Raw genomic sequence first — 10824 nt, forward strand, 5'->3', positions numbered from 1 at the left:
CCAGATTGATCAGTATGAATCACTTGCTTCAATACAAACATTAATCTATTTGCCAATATTTTAGAAAAAAAATTATAATCTATATTCAAAAGAGATATAGGTCTATAATTTTTAGGTTGAGTAAGATCTTGATCTTCTTTTGGAATCAACGATATAAAAGCCTTTTTCCAAGATGGAGGTACCTCTGCACCCAATAATATACTATTAAAAAGTTCCTTTAATGGTTCTATCATCTCTTCAGATAATGTTTTATAATAGATTGCTGTCAATCGTTGCTTTACCAACCTTTAATTGTTTAATAATTTCCTCAGAAGTAATTAAGCCATTAATCTTATCTCGTTGAGCACTTGTAAGCTTAGGAAAATGAGCTTCTTGTAAATATTTATCCATATCCAAAATCTGTACTTTTTCACCAGTATATAATTTTGTATAAAAATCTAAAAATGATTTCTTGATCAACTCTTGCTGAAAAACCATTTTACCTTTATAATTTATTCTATCTACAATCCTAGACCTCTGTTTTTTCCGTAATTGATAAGCCAACCACCTACCAGGCTTGTTTGCATTACAAAAAGTATTGTGTTTCATATATCGTAGGTTGGTTGCTATCTGATCAGCCATTAACATATTAAATTGTTCTTTAATCGATTTTATAGAGGCCTTTAACTTATTATCCAAAGGATTCAAAATTAAGACTTTCTCTTTCAATTTAATATCCTCTTCCAACTCTTTACATTTCTGTGATTGTTTACATCGATGAGCCTTATTCATCTGAACCAAAACTCCTCGCATATAAGCTTTACTAGCATCCCATACCATTGCCATTGAAGTACATATTTATACCTATTTAAAGAAAAAAATTCTTTCAAGTGCTCTCTACACTTCTGTGAATTCGTCTCATATCTAAATAAATTCTCATTCAACCTCCAAGATCTTCTATTCCCATTCTCAACAAATAATTCCAACCATACAGGACTATGATCCGTCAATATCCTAGGAAAAATTTTAACATTCTTAACACTAAAATATAAATCAGTAGTAATTAGAAAAAAATCAATTCTTGAAAATGATTGATGCCTGTCAAAAAAAAGGTGAAGTCCCTCTCTTCCACATTTCGTTCACACCAAATGTCTCTCAGTTCCAAATCATCTTTCAAGTCAAAAAAAGCCTTAAGTAGTTTAGTTTGATTGGAGAGCATGGAAAGTCCCTTCTTATCCTTACTTGAATCTAATATACCATTCCAGTTTCCCATCATAATAACAGATTTATAATCCAAAGAAATTAATTTTTGATGCAATAACTTATAAAACTGCTTTTGTTGTTGATTAGGAGCATACAAACCCACTATAAGAAATTTCTTACCATACAATTCCAATTCAATAAAAACATATCTTCCTTGAGAGTCAGAGTCTATTAATTTTGCTGATAAATTATTCTTAACATAGATGACAACACCTTCTTTTTTCCCTGGAGCAGGAGATATAAAATGTGAACCCAACCAAGAGTTAATCAAATACTTTTGATCCTTTAAAGTAATATGAGTTTCCTGCAGGCATACAATATCATTATTATATTGCTTCAAATAATGAAATACTTTCCTTCTTTTCTGTGGAGAATTCAAGCCATTAACAATCCAAGCCAGGAACTTTGCTATCCCTACCGGCCTGAAGCCTGGAAAAGACTGCATGAAGATCTGCTGTTGAAGATCTCTTCGGTCTTGCTCCTCCCACAGGCTCAGAAGTAGTAGATTCTTGTGTTAATACTCTTGCCTCCATCTTCTGTTGCTCCTTCTCTCTACATCTATGGGCTGCTCAAGTCACTCTCTGTTCCTTTGAAGTTTCTTTTATCTCAAAAGGCTGCTGTAACAATTCAGCCTGTACTTCTCGAACCCCCAGTGAAGAAGCACCTTCAATTGGCTGTTCTCCCAACTTCACCTCTGAAATTTTAGATCATGGAGATGGTGGGGAGCCTGCTCCCAGGACAGAAATGTAAAAATCTTTCGCCTTTGAAATTGTATTAAGTCTATAATGTGTCCCCGCATAGCTCACCACTATTCCAATCGGGACCTCCCATCTAAACTGAAGCTGCCATTTTTTAAGCTCATCAGCCAAGAAGGCAAAATCTTTTCTTCTTCTTAAAATTTTTGGAGGAATTTCCTTTAAAATTATAACATCTTGAGCAGCAATCTGAAATCTCTGCTTATAAAACGCTTGTATGATTTCATTACAAATAGATCTCCTTGCAAAATAAATCACCACATCTCTTGGTAAGTTTCTCTGCTTTACAACCCATGAATTAACTCTACATATTTTTTTCTATATCTCTCAATATTTCTTCAGGTTCACACCCCAACATCAAAGCTATATCCTTTGCCACCAGCTCTCTCAAATCTTCTTGCATGTTTTCCTTCAAGCCTCTGATTCTTATAACAAATTCCATTTCTCTATATTGAGACATAATAATTTCATCCTGTGACATTTCCACCTTATTTTCCACTTTACCAACCCGATCTTCCAGACCTTCAACTTTCTCCACAACATCATCAATGTGATCATCCAACCTCTCAACATGGGAGGCAAGTCCTTGCAAAGCTAGTACTATATCCTCCCTCATTTCCCTATTTAATTCCTCCATTTCTGTTCTAATCTGACAAACTCCTTTTCCCAAAGCATCTTGTAAGTCTTTTGCCGTAAGTGCTACTGGTGGTGGAGAAGGTGGTGGTGTCCGAGGCTTAACTTGTTGAACAGTCTGTACAACCGGGGAGGAGATCGAAACTTTAGGCACAGCAGAAGTTGCGAAACGCTTCGAAGCCATTTTAATTTGTAAAACTTCTTCTTAATATCTCAAAAAAAGGGAAAAGAAAAAAACCCTTAAAAAAACAAGAACTAAAAAAACTTGTCTTTTGTATCAATAACCAAAATCCATTACATTATTCAAACTCTGTAGCGAAATGTAACCAAGTGAAAGTTCTTTCTTCACATTCGCTCACAGAAAAAAAAAACACCCCAGCACCATTTTAACTTCTTTTATAATAAAAAAGGAGAAGATTAATTCTTTTCCAGAGTTAAAGTTCCAAAGTAGATACAAATTATAAATGCTCCTGGTCAGCTCTGTATGCTTTGAAATTTACTTACAAGTTCACTTTAAGCACAGATGTGGAAAGCAATGTCTTGCTTTGTCCAAAAAAAAAAAAAAAGAACAAAGACATCTGAGATGTGGAGAAGCCTCGGACTCCGTGGGAGCTCACCCTCCGACCCACAAAGATAAATTTTAGGGTCCTGGGGAGCTCTACCACTATCCAAGGAAAGCTCACCTCCTCCCTTATGCCTGGGGAGAGAAGGTCCGAACCACGGATCAGCTGTTATCTGCTGTCTCCGCAGTTTTGACACTTTCTCAGACAGACAGCTAAAAGATAGCCACCATCGGCGTGGCCAGCGTCACTGGAAGTCTTCCTGCAATGTCTTATATAGCTCTGCTGGTAGTCCATCTGGTCCTGGTGTTTTACCATTTTTTGTCTGTTGATTGCTTCTATTAATTCCATCATTGTTATTTCCCCTTCTAATAGCTTTTTAAATTTCTCCGGCATTTTAGGTATCTCTGTTTCTTCCAAAAAAATGTTTTATCCTATCATCTGAAACTGTTTGTTGCTTGTATAAGTTCTCATAATATTCCCAGATTATTTTTTTCTTTTCTTCATTTTCATGTTGTAAAATCCCCTCAGCATCTTCCAATTGTTTAATCCATCTCTTCTCTTTCTCCTTTTTAATTTTATATGTCAACCATCTCCCTGGTTTGTTTGCATGCTCAAAAAAGGTTTGCTTAGCTGCCTTTATTTTCATTGCCACTTCTTCATTTTCTAGTAAGTTCATTTTATGTTTGTTCAGTTCCATTAAATTTTTAATCTTTTTGTTTTGTGTATCTTTCTGTAATTCTTTCTCAAGTGTCTTATATTCTTCCTCCAGTTTTCCCTTATTTTGTCTTTTCTGTTTGTTCTTTTTCCCCAAATAAGTCATAGCAAGTCTTCTCATATATGCTTTCGCCGTATCCCAAACATTTTGAACTGAAGTATCTTCTTTTTTGTTTTCCTTAAAAAAGAAAAGTACTTCTTTTTTCATATATTGCTGAAAATCGTTTTCATTCAATATAGTTTGGTTTAATGTCCATTTTGTTCTCTTTTTTTGTCCTTTCCATATGATTGTAACTGGGTTGTGGTCCGCCCATGTGCTTGTTTCTATGGCTATATTTTGTATATTTGTAAATAAATCTGTTGATATCCATGTCATATCAATTCTTGACCAGGACAGATGTCTGTTAGAATAGAACGTATATTGCTTCTTTTCCGGATATTTCTCTCTTCAAGCATCTAGTATATTTAATTCATCCACCATATTATAGAAGGATTTAGGAAGTGTTCTTCTTAGAGTCATATTTTTTTGTTGTATTATAATCCAACTCAGGCTTTACAATAGCATTAAAATCTCCAATCATGCATATGCTTTCATATTCCAGTTCTATTATTTTCTTATGTAATTTTAGATAAAAATTCTCTTGATTTTCATTTGGAGCATAAATCGCTACCAATAATGATTTTTTACAGTTCATAATTACTTCCACCATTAAGATTCGTCCTTCTTCGTCTGAATATATCAATTTAGTTTGTATTGTTTTCTGACTATATAATACCACACCTTTTTTACTCTGGTCCGCAAGTGAGGTGTATAATTCTCCCAATTTTGGATATTCTAATAAATTTTTATGTTGTTTCCTAATATGAACTTCTTATAAACAAATTATGTCCATTTTTAGTTTCTCCAGTTTATTTAGTGTTCTTTCCCTTTTTATGGTCGAGTTTAATCCATTTATATTTATCGAAATTATTTTTATCTCTTCTTCCATGATTATTTATTTAAGATTTTAGCTGATCTCATCATTCTCATGTCTCTTTGCTCTTTTGCCTCTTGCCTGTAAAAAGTTTTTGATCACTTCCCAGTCTTAAGAGAGCAGCATCTGTCTACTTGGGAAAAAGAGTTTTAAAAGAACTAAAATAGTTAAAGTTTTATTGACTACTTGATTTTTCTCTTTGGATACCTAGGGGCCCTGAAAAAAATAAAAAATAAATGCTATAGTTTTTACTTTATCTATTATACCGGAGATACTTGCTTTTGCTTTTTCTGTTTCCTGAAAGAGATAAATTTTTACCTATTTGGAAGAAAGAGTTTACAGTCCACTGAGGATATCTTATGGCGAAAAGTGCCATTGCAACTGTATTTTCTTTTGCTATTTGAAGATGAATTTGACCTTCAAATGACAACAAAACAGAAAAGATAAAAGATTTGCAACAGCTGTGGTGAATTTGCTTATTAGAATTTTGGAGGTGGATATTTGTTAACCTTTTTGAAATATAGCCTCCACTAAAAGATCAAATACTATTCTTGATCAAAGACTATTTCACTATTGAAATGGAGGAATCTTATCCACAGCTTGACTATGAACTTATATTGGAAAAGATTTTGGAAACTACAAACTATATGAAAGCTTATATCAAATCTTGGAGAAAAATCAAAGATGATACTAGAGAACCACAAATTGACTTTCAATCATCAGTTCAAACTACAGACCAAAGAATAATGGAGGAAGAATAGAGTAACCCTGGAGAGGTTCCTACTCAACAAGATATACAACTGAACGAGACAGAGGAACTGCACTTACAATTTAACTATGAACTTACAGTAGAAACTACTGAGCAAATTAATTCTACACAATTCTATTTGCGACCTATGGAGAACATTGATGATCAAAGAATAACATTAACTGAGCTATTTGATCTCCCAAAAATAACAGAGCTTGACATTCAGGTACAAGTTATTGAAAATTGTGATAATGTGGACAATCAACTAGCAACTACAATAAGAAATAAAATTGACTATACTATTCAGATGACATAGGAAGAAGGAGAAGAGAACTTTGACTATTTTGATGTATTGAGAAATAGCTTTACTCAAATGCTGAGGTTTGATGATACAAAGGCTTTATTATGGAAATTGGTTTGGCATAGAAAGAAAGCTAGATTTAGGTTTAAAAATGTGGCTTAAAATTCTACTGAATGGGTTAAAAAGGTTGTTGACACTTGGATTTGTTTTAATAACAAATGAAACAGGTGATTTTGTAAAAGGATATTTTCTGTAACAATATTTGGCATTAGAGATGACAAGTAATTGGAGGGATAAATTTTACTTAATTGATTGATAGAATATATATTTAAAATAGACAGAAATGTAGTTTTTTTAGACTGATATCTTTATTTTAACCAAGACAACTATTTTGTAATAGAGGAAGAAGAGGAGGTATTTGTGATAAGAGAAGTAATAGTATTAATAAATGATGTATTAGTTTAAGCAATAGGCTATATCTAAAAAAATGTAAGGATGTTGCTTTCTGGGTTAATATATTTATCTTAGAATCATCATGATAGGGAAAAGAGAAATGAGGGATGCCTGAAGTGTTAATATGTCTATATAAGCAACTGGGATATGGTAATTTTCAAAATAGTAAAACTTAAAAACAGGACTTGGATTCTTATAATTGAAATGTGATTGATGACTGATTGGATTGATTGAGCTTTTTTTTTTTACAAATGTAATAATTTTAATTGGTAAAATAATATGTGGGAAATAGAGAGGGAACTTTTAAGGAATTAATCTGTTTGATATATGTATGATTTTGTTCTTGGATAATTGATCACTTATTGTTTCTCAAGCACTTTTATGTAAAATGAATTATATTATATATATATATATATATATATATATATATATATATATATATATATATATATATATATAATCTATTCCTGGTCTTCATCCATATTCTCTTGATGATGGGTTAAGTTGAGGACTTTAAAGTCAGAGAATGGAAATAATTTTATTACTGGGTATAGGACACAGCTGAGATTCTCACAGCTGGTATTTGTCAAGGTTGTAAAAGTCTTATCTATAGTTTGGGCTACAAGTCAACTCTCCTTTAGACCAATGTTTCCCAAACTTTTGACATATGTGTACCCCTTCTATAATTTTTGTAATGCTGAGTACCCCTCATAAAAAACATATGCTTTAATAAAAATCAAAATATATTTATTTTTTCTTTTTTTGTACATACACAAAATAAACGAAAGTTATATTATAAAGAACATTTATTTGATTCAATGAGAAGGATGAAATTGTTTATGTTGAGATGACAGATTACCATAATTTGGTTCCCTGGTTGTTAATTTTAATCTGAGATGCGGTTCCACATCCAATAGTCTGTTCCTTTTTTTCGACTTAATGTCTACAAATGCAGAAAAAGCAACTTCGCATAAATATGAAGTTGGAAAAGGCAAGATGTATTTCAGGACTTTTTCTGTTAAAACCGGATACACATGTTGCATTTGTAACCAGAATGATGTTAAAGTACACTCCTTATGTTTATTTCTCAAGAATCCGTCCGAAGCTAACTCCAACAATTGCTCTTCTTCCGCATGCGACAAACCTTCTGGCATGGATGTTGTGTTGATGTTGAATGGATATCTTATCCATTCAATATTTTCGTTTAAATCAGGAAAATAGTTTTTCAAGCCAACTTGCAAACTCTCCAACTGCTGTATTATGCATTTCAAAGTATCAGCCTCAATTTTAGTAGCCAAACTTGTTATAAACTCATGAAGAGAGGGAAACGAGTCTACTTCTCCATTACCAACTCTCTTTTGCCATAAATTTAGTTTTGCGATGGTAGCGTTCACTTTATCTTGAACGTGAAACAATGAAATTTCTTTGCCTTGTAACGATAAGTTGAGGCAATTTAAAGCAGAGAATATATCTGCTAAGTATGCTAGTTTACAAAGCCATTTCCAGTCATGTAAACAATTTCTCAACTCAAATCTATTATTAAGAAAGCATTGAAGTTCATGTCTAAGTTCGAACAATCGGTTTAGAATTTTTCCCCGAGATAGCCAACGAACATCGGTATGAAAAAGCAGCTGGGTATGACTACTTCCCATTTCTTCACATATTTGCGAAAAAAGTCGTGCATTCAAAGGGCGGCTTTTAATGTAGTTAATGATTTTCACTCTTTCATCCAGAACTTTCTGTAGATCAGCGGGCATCTTACATGTTGCCAAAGCCTCTCTGTGTATGCAACAATGTGTGGATATGACATTTGGAGCAACATTTTGAATTCTTGCAACGAGTCCTTTATTAATTCCAACCATACTTTTTGCTCCATCTGTGCTTATTCCAACACATCTATTCCAATCAATTTTGTTCTCTTGCATAAATGTATTCATAACATTAAAGATATCTTCTCCTGTTGTGTGACCTAATAAAGGCTGGCAAAATAAAAAGTCATCATGAATTTCTTGATTTTTTTCGTATCTAACAAACGCCATAAGATTTGCAAATTTCGCAATGTTGGTGGACTCATCGACTTGCAATGCATAATAACAACTTTGAGAAATATCAGATAATAACATCTGTTTTACATTATTAGACATATCAATGATTCATCGATGAACTGTATTATTTGAGAGAGGAACGCAGTCAAAAGTTTGTTTCGCTCTATCTCCTATCATTACTTCTGCCATTATCTTGGCTGCAGGCTTGATTAAAATTTCACCAATGGTTTCCGCTGCACTACATTTGGCAATTAAAAGAGACACACGATACGAAGCTTCTAGTATTTTTTGATTGTCACCTCCCGTCAAACCCTGCATTACTTTTTGAGACTGATTTAAACCCTTAAGTTTATTTTCAAAAAAATCTATGGGTTTATCTTTGTACTGATTATGGTTTGTCTCAAAATGGTGCTTTAAGTTGGATGGTTTCATGCTTTCATTTGTTAGATTTTCAAAACAAATGACACAAAGTGGAATAGGCTCATTTTCATCTCCAGTCCATGAGAATCCAAATTTAAGATATTCTTTGTTGTACTTGCGTGTTTTCCTTGCTTTTTTCTTAACAGGTTCTTTCAGAATTGAAATTGATTCGTCGTTAATTTCATTATTTCCTGTTCGTTGATAGCTATTACAATCATTACTTTCTTTCAGTTTAGTAGTTCCAGATTTCAACCAGCGATCCATAATCTCTGTTAGGGATAAAAACTGTATTTTATAAAAATAATCAAAATCAGTGGAACTTACTAAAGCACAATAACAGGTGCCCGGAACTAACTATTAAAGAAATAAGTTGTCTCTATAACGAAGTGCAGTATATTCACGCCGTGTCACGCCTCACAAGACTGTCTAACCGTTGATAACACTGCAATTCTCCGGCTTTTAAACAGCTCCAAGGCTCAACGTTAACTGTTAATGTTCCCGCAGTTTAAAAATGGCCGAACCAGAGCTGCGCGAAGGATGCGCAGAAGTTCCCGTCATAATGAGTTGCGATACGATGTATGATGGCCCCAGTTCCCGTGTAAAAACTGCGATACACGCCTATTTCTTTCTTTGTTCTGTGGGCGCAGCTAAGCACGGTGCAATGGATATTCCCACGTGATCCCCACTAAACTCTGGTGCAACGCGTACCCCCACCAAACTCTTCCCGTACCCCTGGGGGTACGCGTACCACACTTTGGGAAACACTGCTTTAGACAATAACAAGTAGAAATATCAAACCTGGCCACAAGATGTCACCAATACCATTTAAGGTTTCTTAACTTCAAAATTTTTATAATTATTTTTCCAATTTTATTTCTTTTTTGTAAATAAAAACCAAAGTCTTCTGTAAAGATAAGAAATCTTTTGGTTCCCAAATTTTAAAAGCATATAAATCCAGTTAGATTAAGGTTATTCTTTCAGTGTTTTAACTCCCCTGGACAGTCAGTCGCCGCTATTCCTAGAGATGGGATAGAAGTTCCCTTCCCTCTCACAGGGGGGAGATGCTTTGGGCAGCTTTTACAGGAAAAGAAAATACTTGGGATTGAAGAGAGGTTCAGATCTCACCCAGTCTCATCCGCACTGCTTTAGAAGTGGTAAGTTTGACTTCGGCTGTCTGCAGTCTAGTGATGAGCCATATTTCTATGCTTATCTTTCATCCGCCAGTTTGGAGGGCTACCATGGATTGAGTGGAAGGGCTACTGCTCTCCTGCAATCAAGTGGGGGTCCCCTCCTTGCTTGTCACCCCTGTGGAATGAAACTGAATGTGGAAAATGGAGCTCGCCTTCCAGTGTCCGCGGTGGCCGCAATGGCAAACTGGAAGTCTTGCTTGCTTCTTTAAACCAGGGATTTTCAACCAGTGGTACGGGTACCACCTGTGGTACATTGGCACCTGGCAGGTGGTATGTGACCATCCTAGAAAAGTGGTAGTGGGGGAGGGGAATGAGCTGAACCGGTGGCAGCACCGCACAAGCCTGAGCGAGAGACGGCTGGAGCTGCAGGGCTGTCAGAGCTCAGTGGAAGCACCAGGATCAGTGCTGCTTTCTAGCTGATCAGCACTTTGGGGCTGTCAGGGCTCAGTGGAATCACCAAGATCAGGCCAGGCTCCAGCTGGAGCTCGGCGCTGATCCTGGCACTTCTGCTGAGCCCAGAAGAAGCACCGATCAGCTGGAATGTTGCAGCATCTCCAGGGTCTTGTAATTTACATTCAAATGCTTGGCAACTGATTCAAATTTATGATGGTCACAGTGTGAAGTGACCAAAACCTGCTGCAACAACCCAGCGGACGGGTGGAATAAAAACCAAATCCCCCCACCTGACCTCTGCTGCCAATCCCCAACAGAAATTCTCACAACAATGAAAACCTTGAACAGGAGGAAGAATGCTGCTGGGTGGGCAGGCAGGTGTCTTGCTCGGCT

The 10824-nt window shown here is 35.2% G+C and overlaps 1 protein-coding gene across 1 annotated transcript; it reads right to left on the minus strand.

The window, feature by feature from the left end:
• Nucleotides 1-7198: 7198 nt before the first annotated feature.
• Nucleotides 7199-9112, minus strand: LOC120307624 (zinc finger BED domain-containing protein 5-like). The gene is made up of 2 exons (XM_039342550.1): nt 8550-9112; nt 7199-8462 (listed from the first exon to the last, which is right to left on the minus strand). Exons 1-2 carry the CDS (start codon nt 9110-9112, stop codon nt 7199-7201), a joined length of 1827 nt encoding a protein of 608 aa, XP_039198484.1.
• Between the last annotated feature and the right edge of the window lie 1712 nt (nt 9113-10824).

The sequence above is a fragment of the Crotalus tigris genome, unplaced genomic scaffold (assembly GCF_016545835.1).
Source record: "Crotalus tigris isolate CLP2741 ecotype Arizona unplaced genomic scaffold, ASM1654583v1 scf7180000017797.82081, whole genome shotgun sequence".
Taxonomy (NCBI): domain Eukaryota; kingdom Metazoa; phylum Chordata; class Lepidosauria; order Squamata; family Viperidae; genus Crotalus; species Crotalus tigris.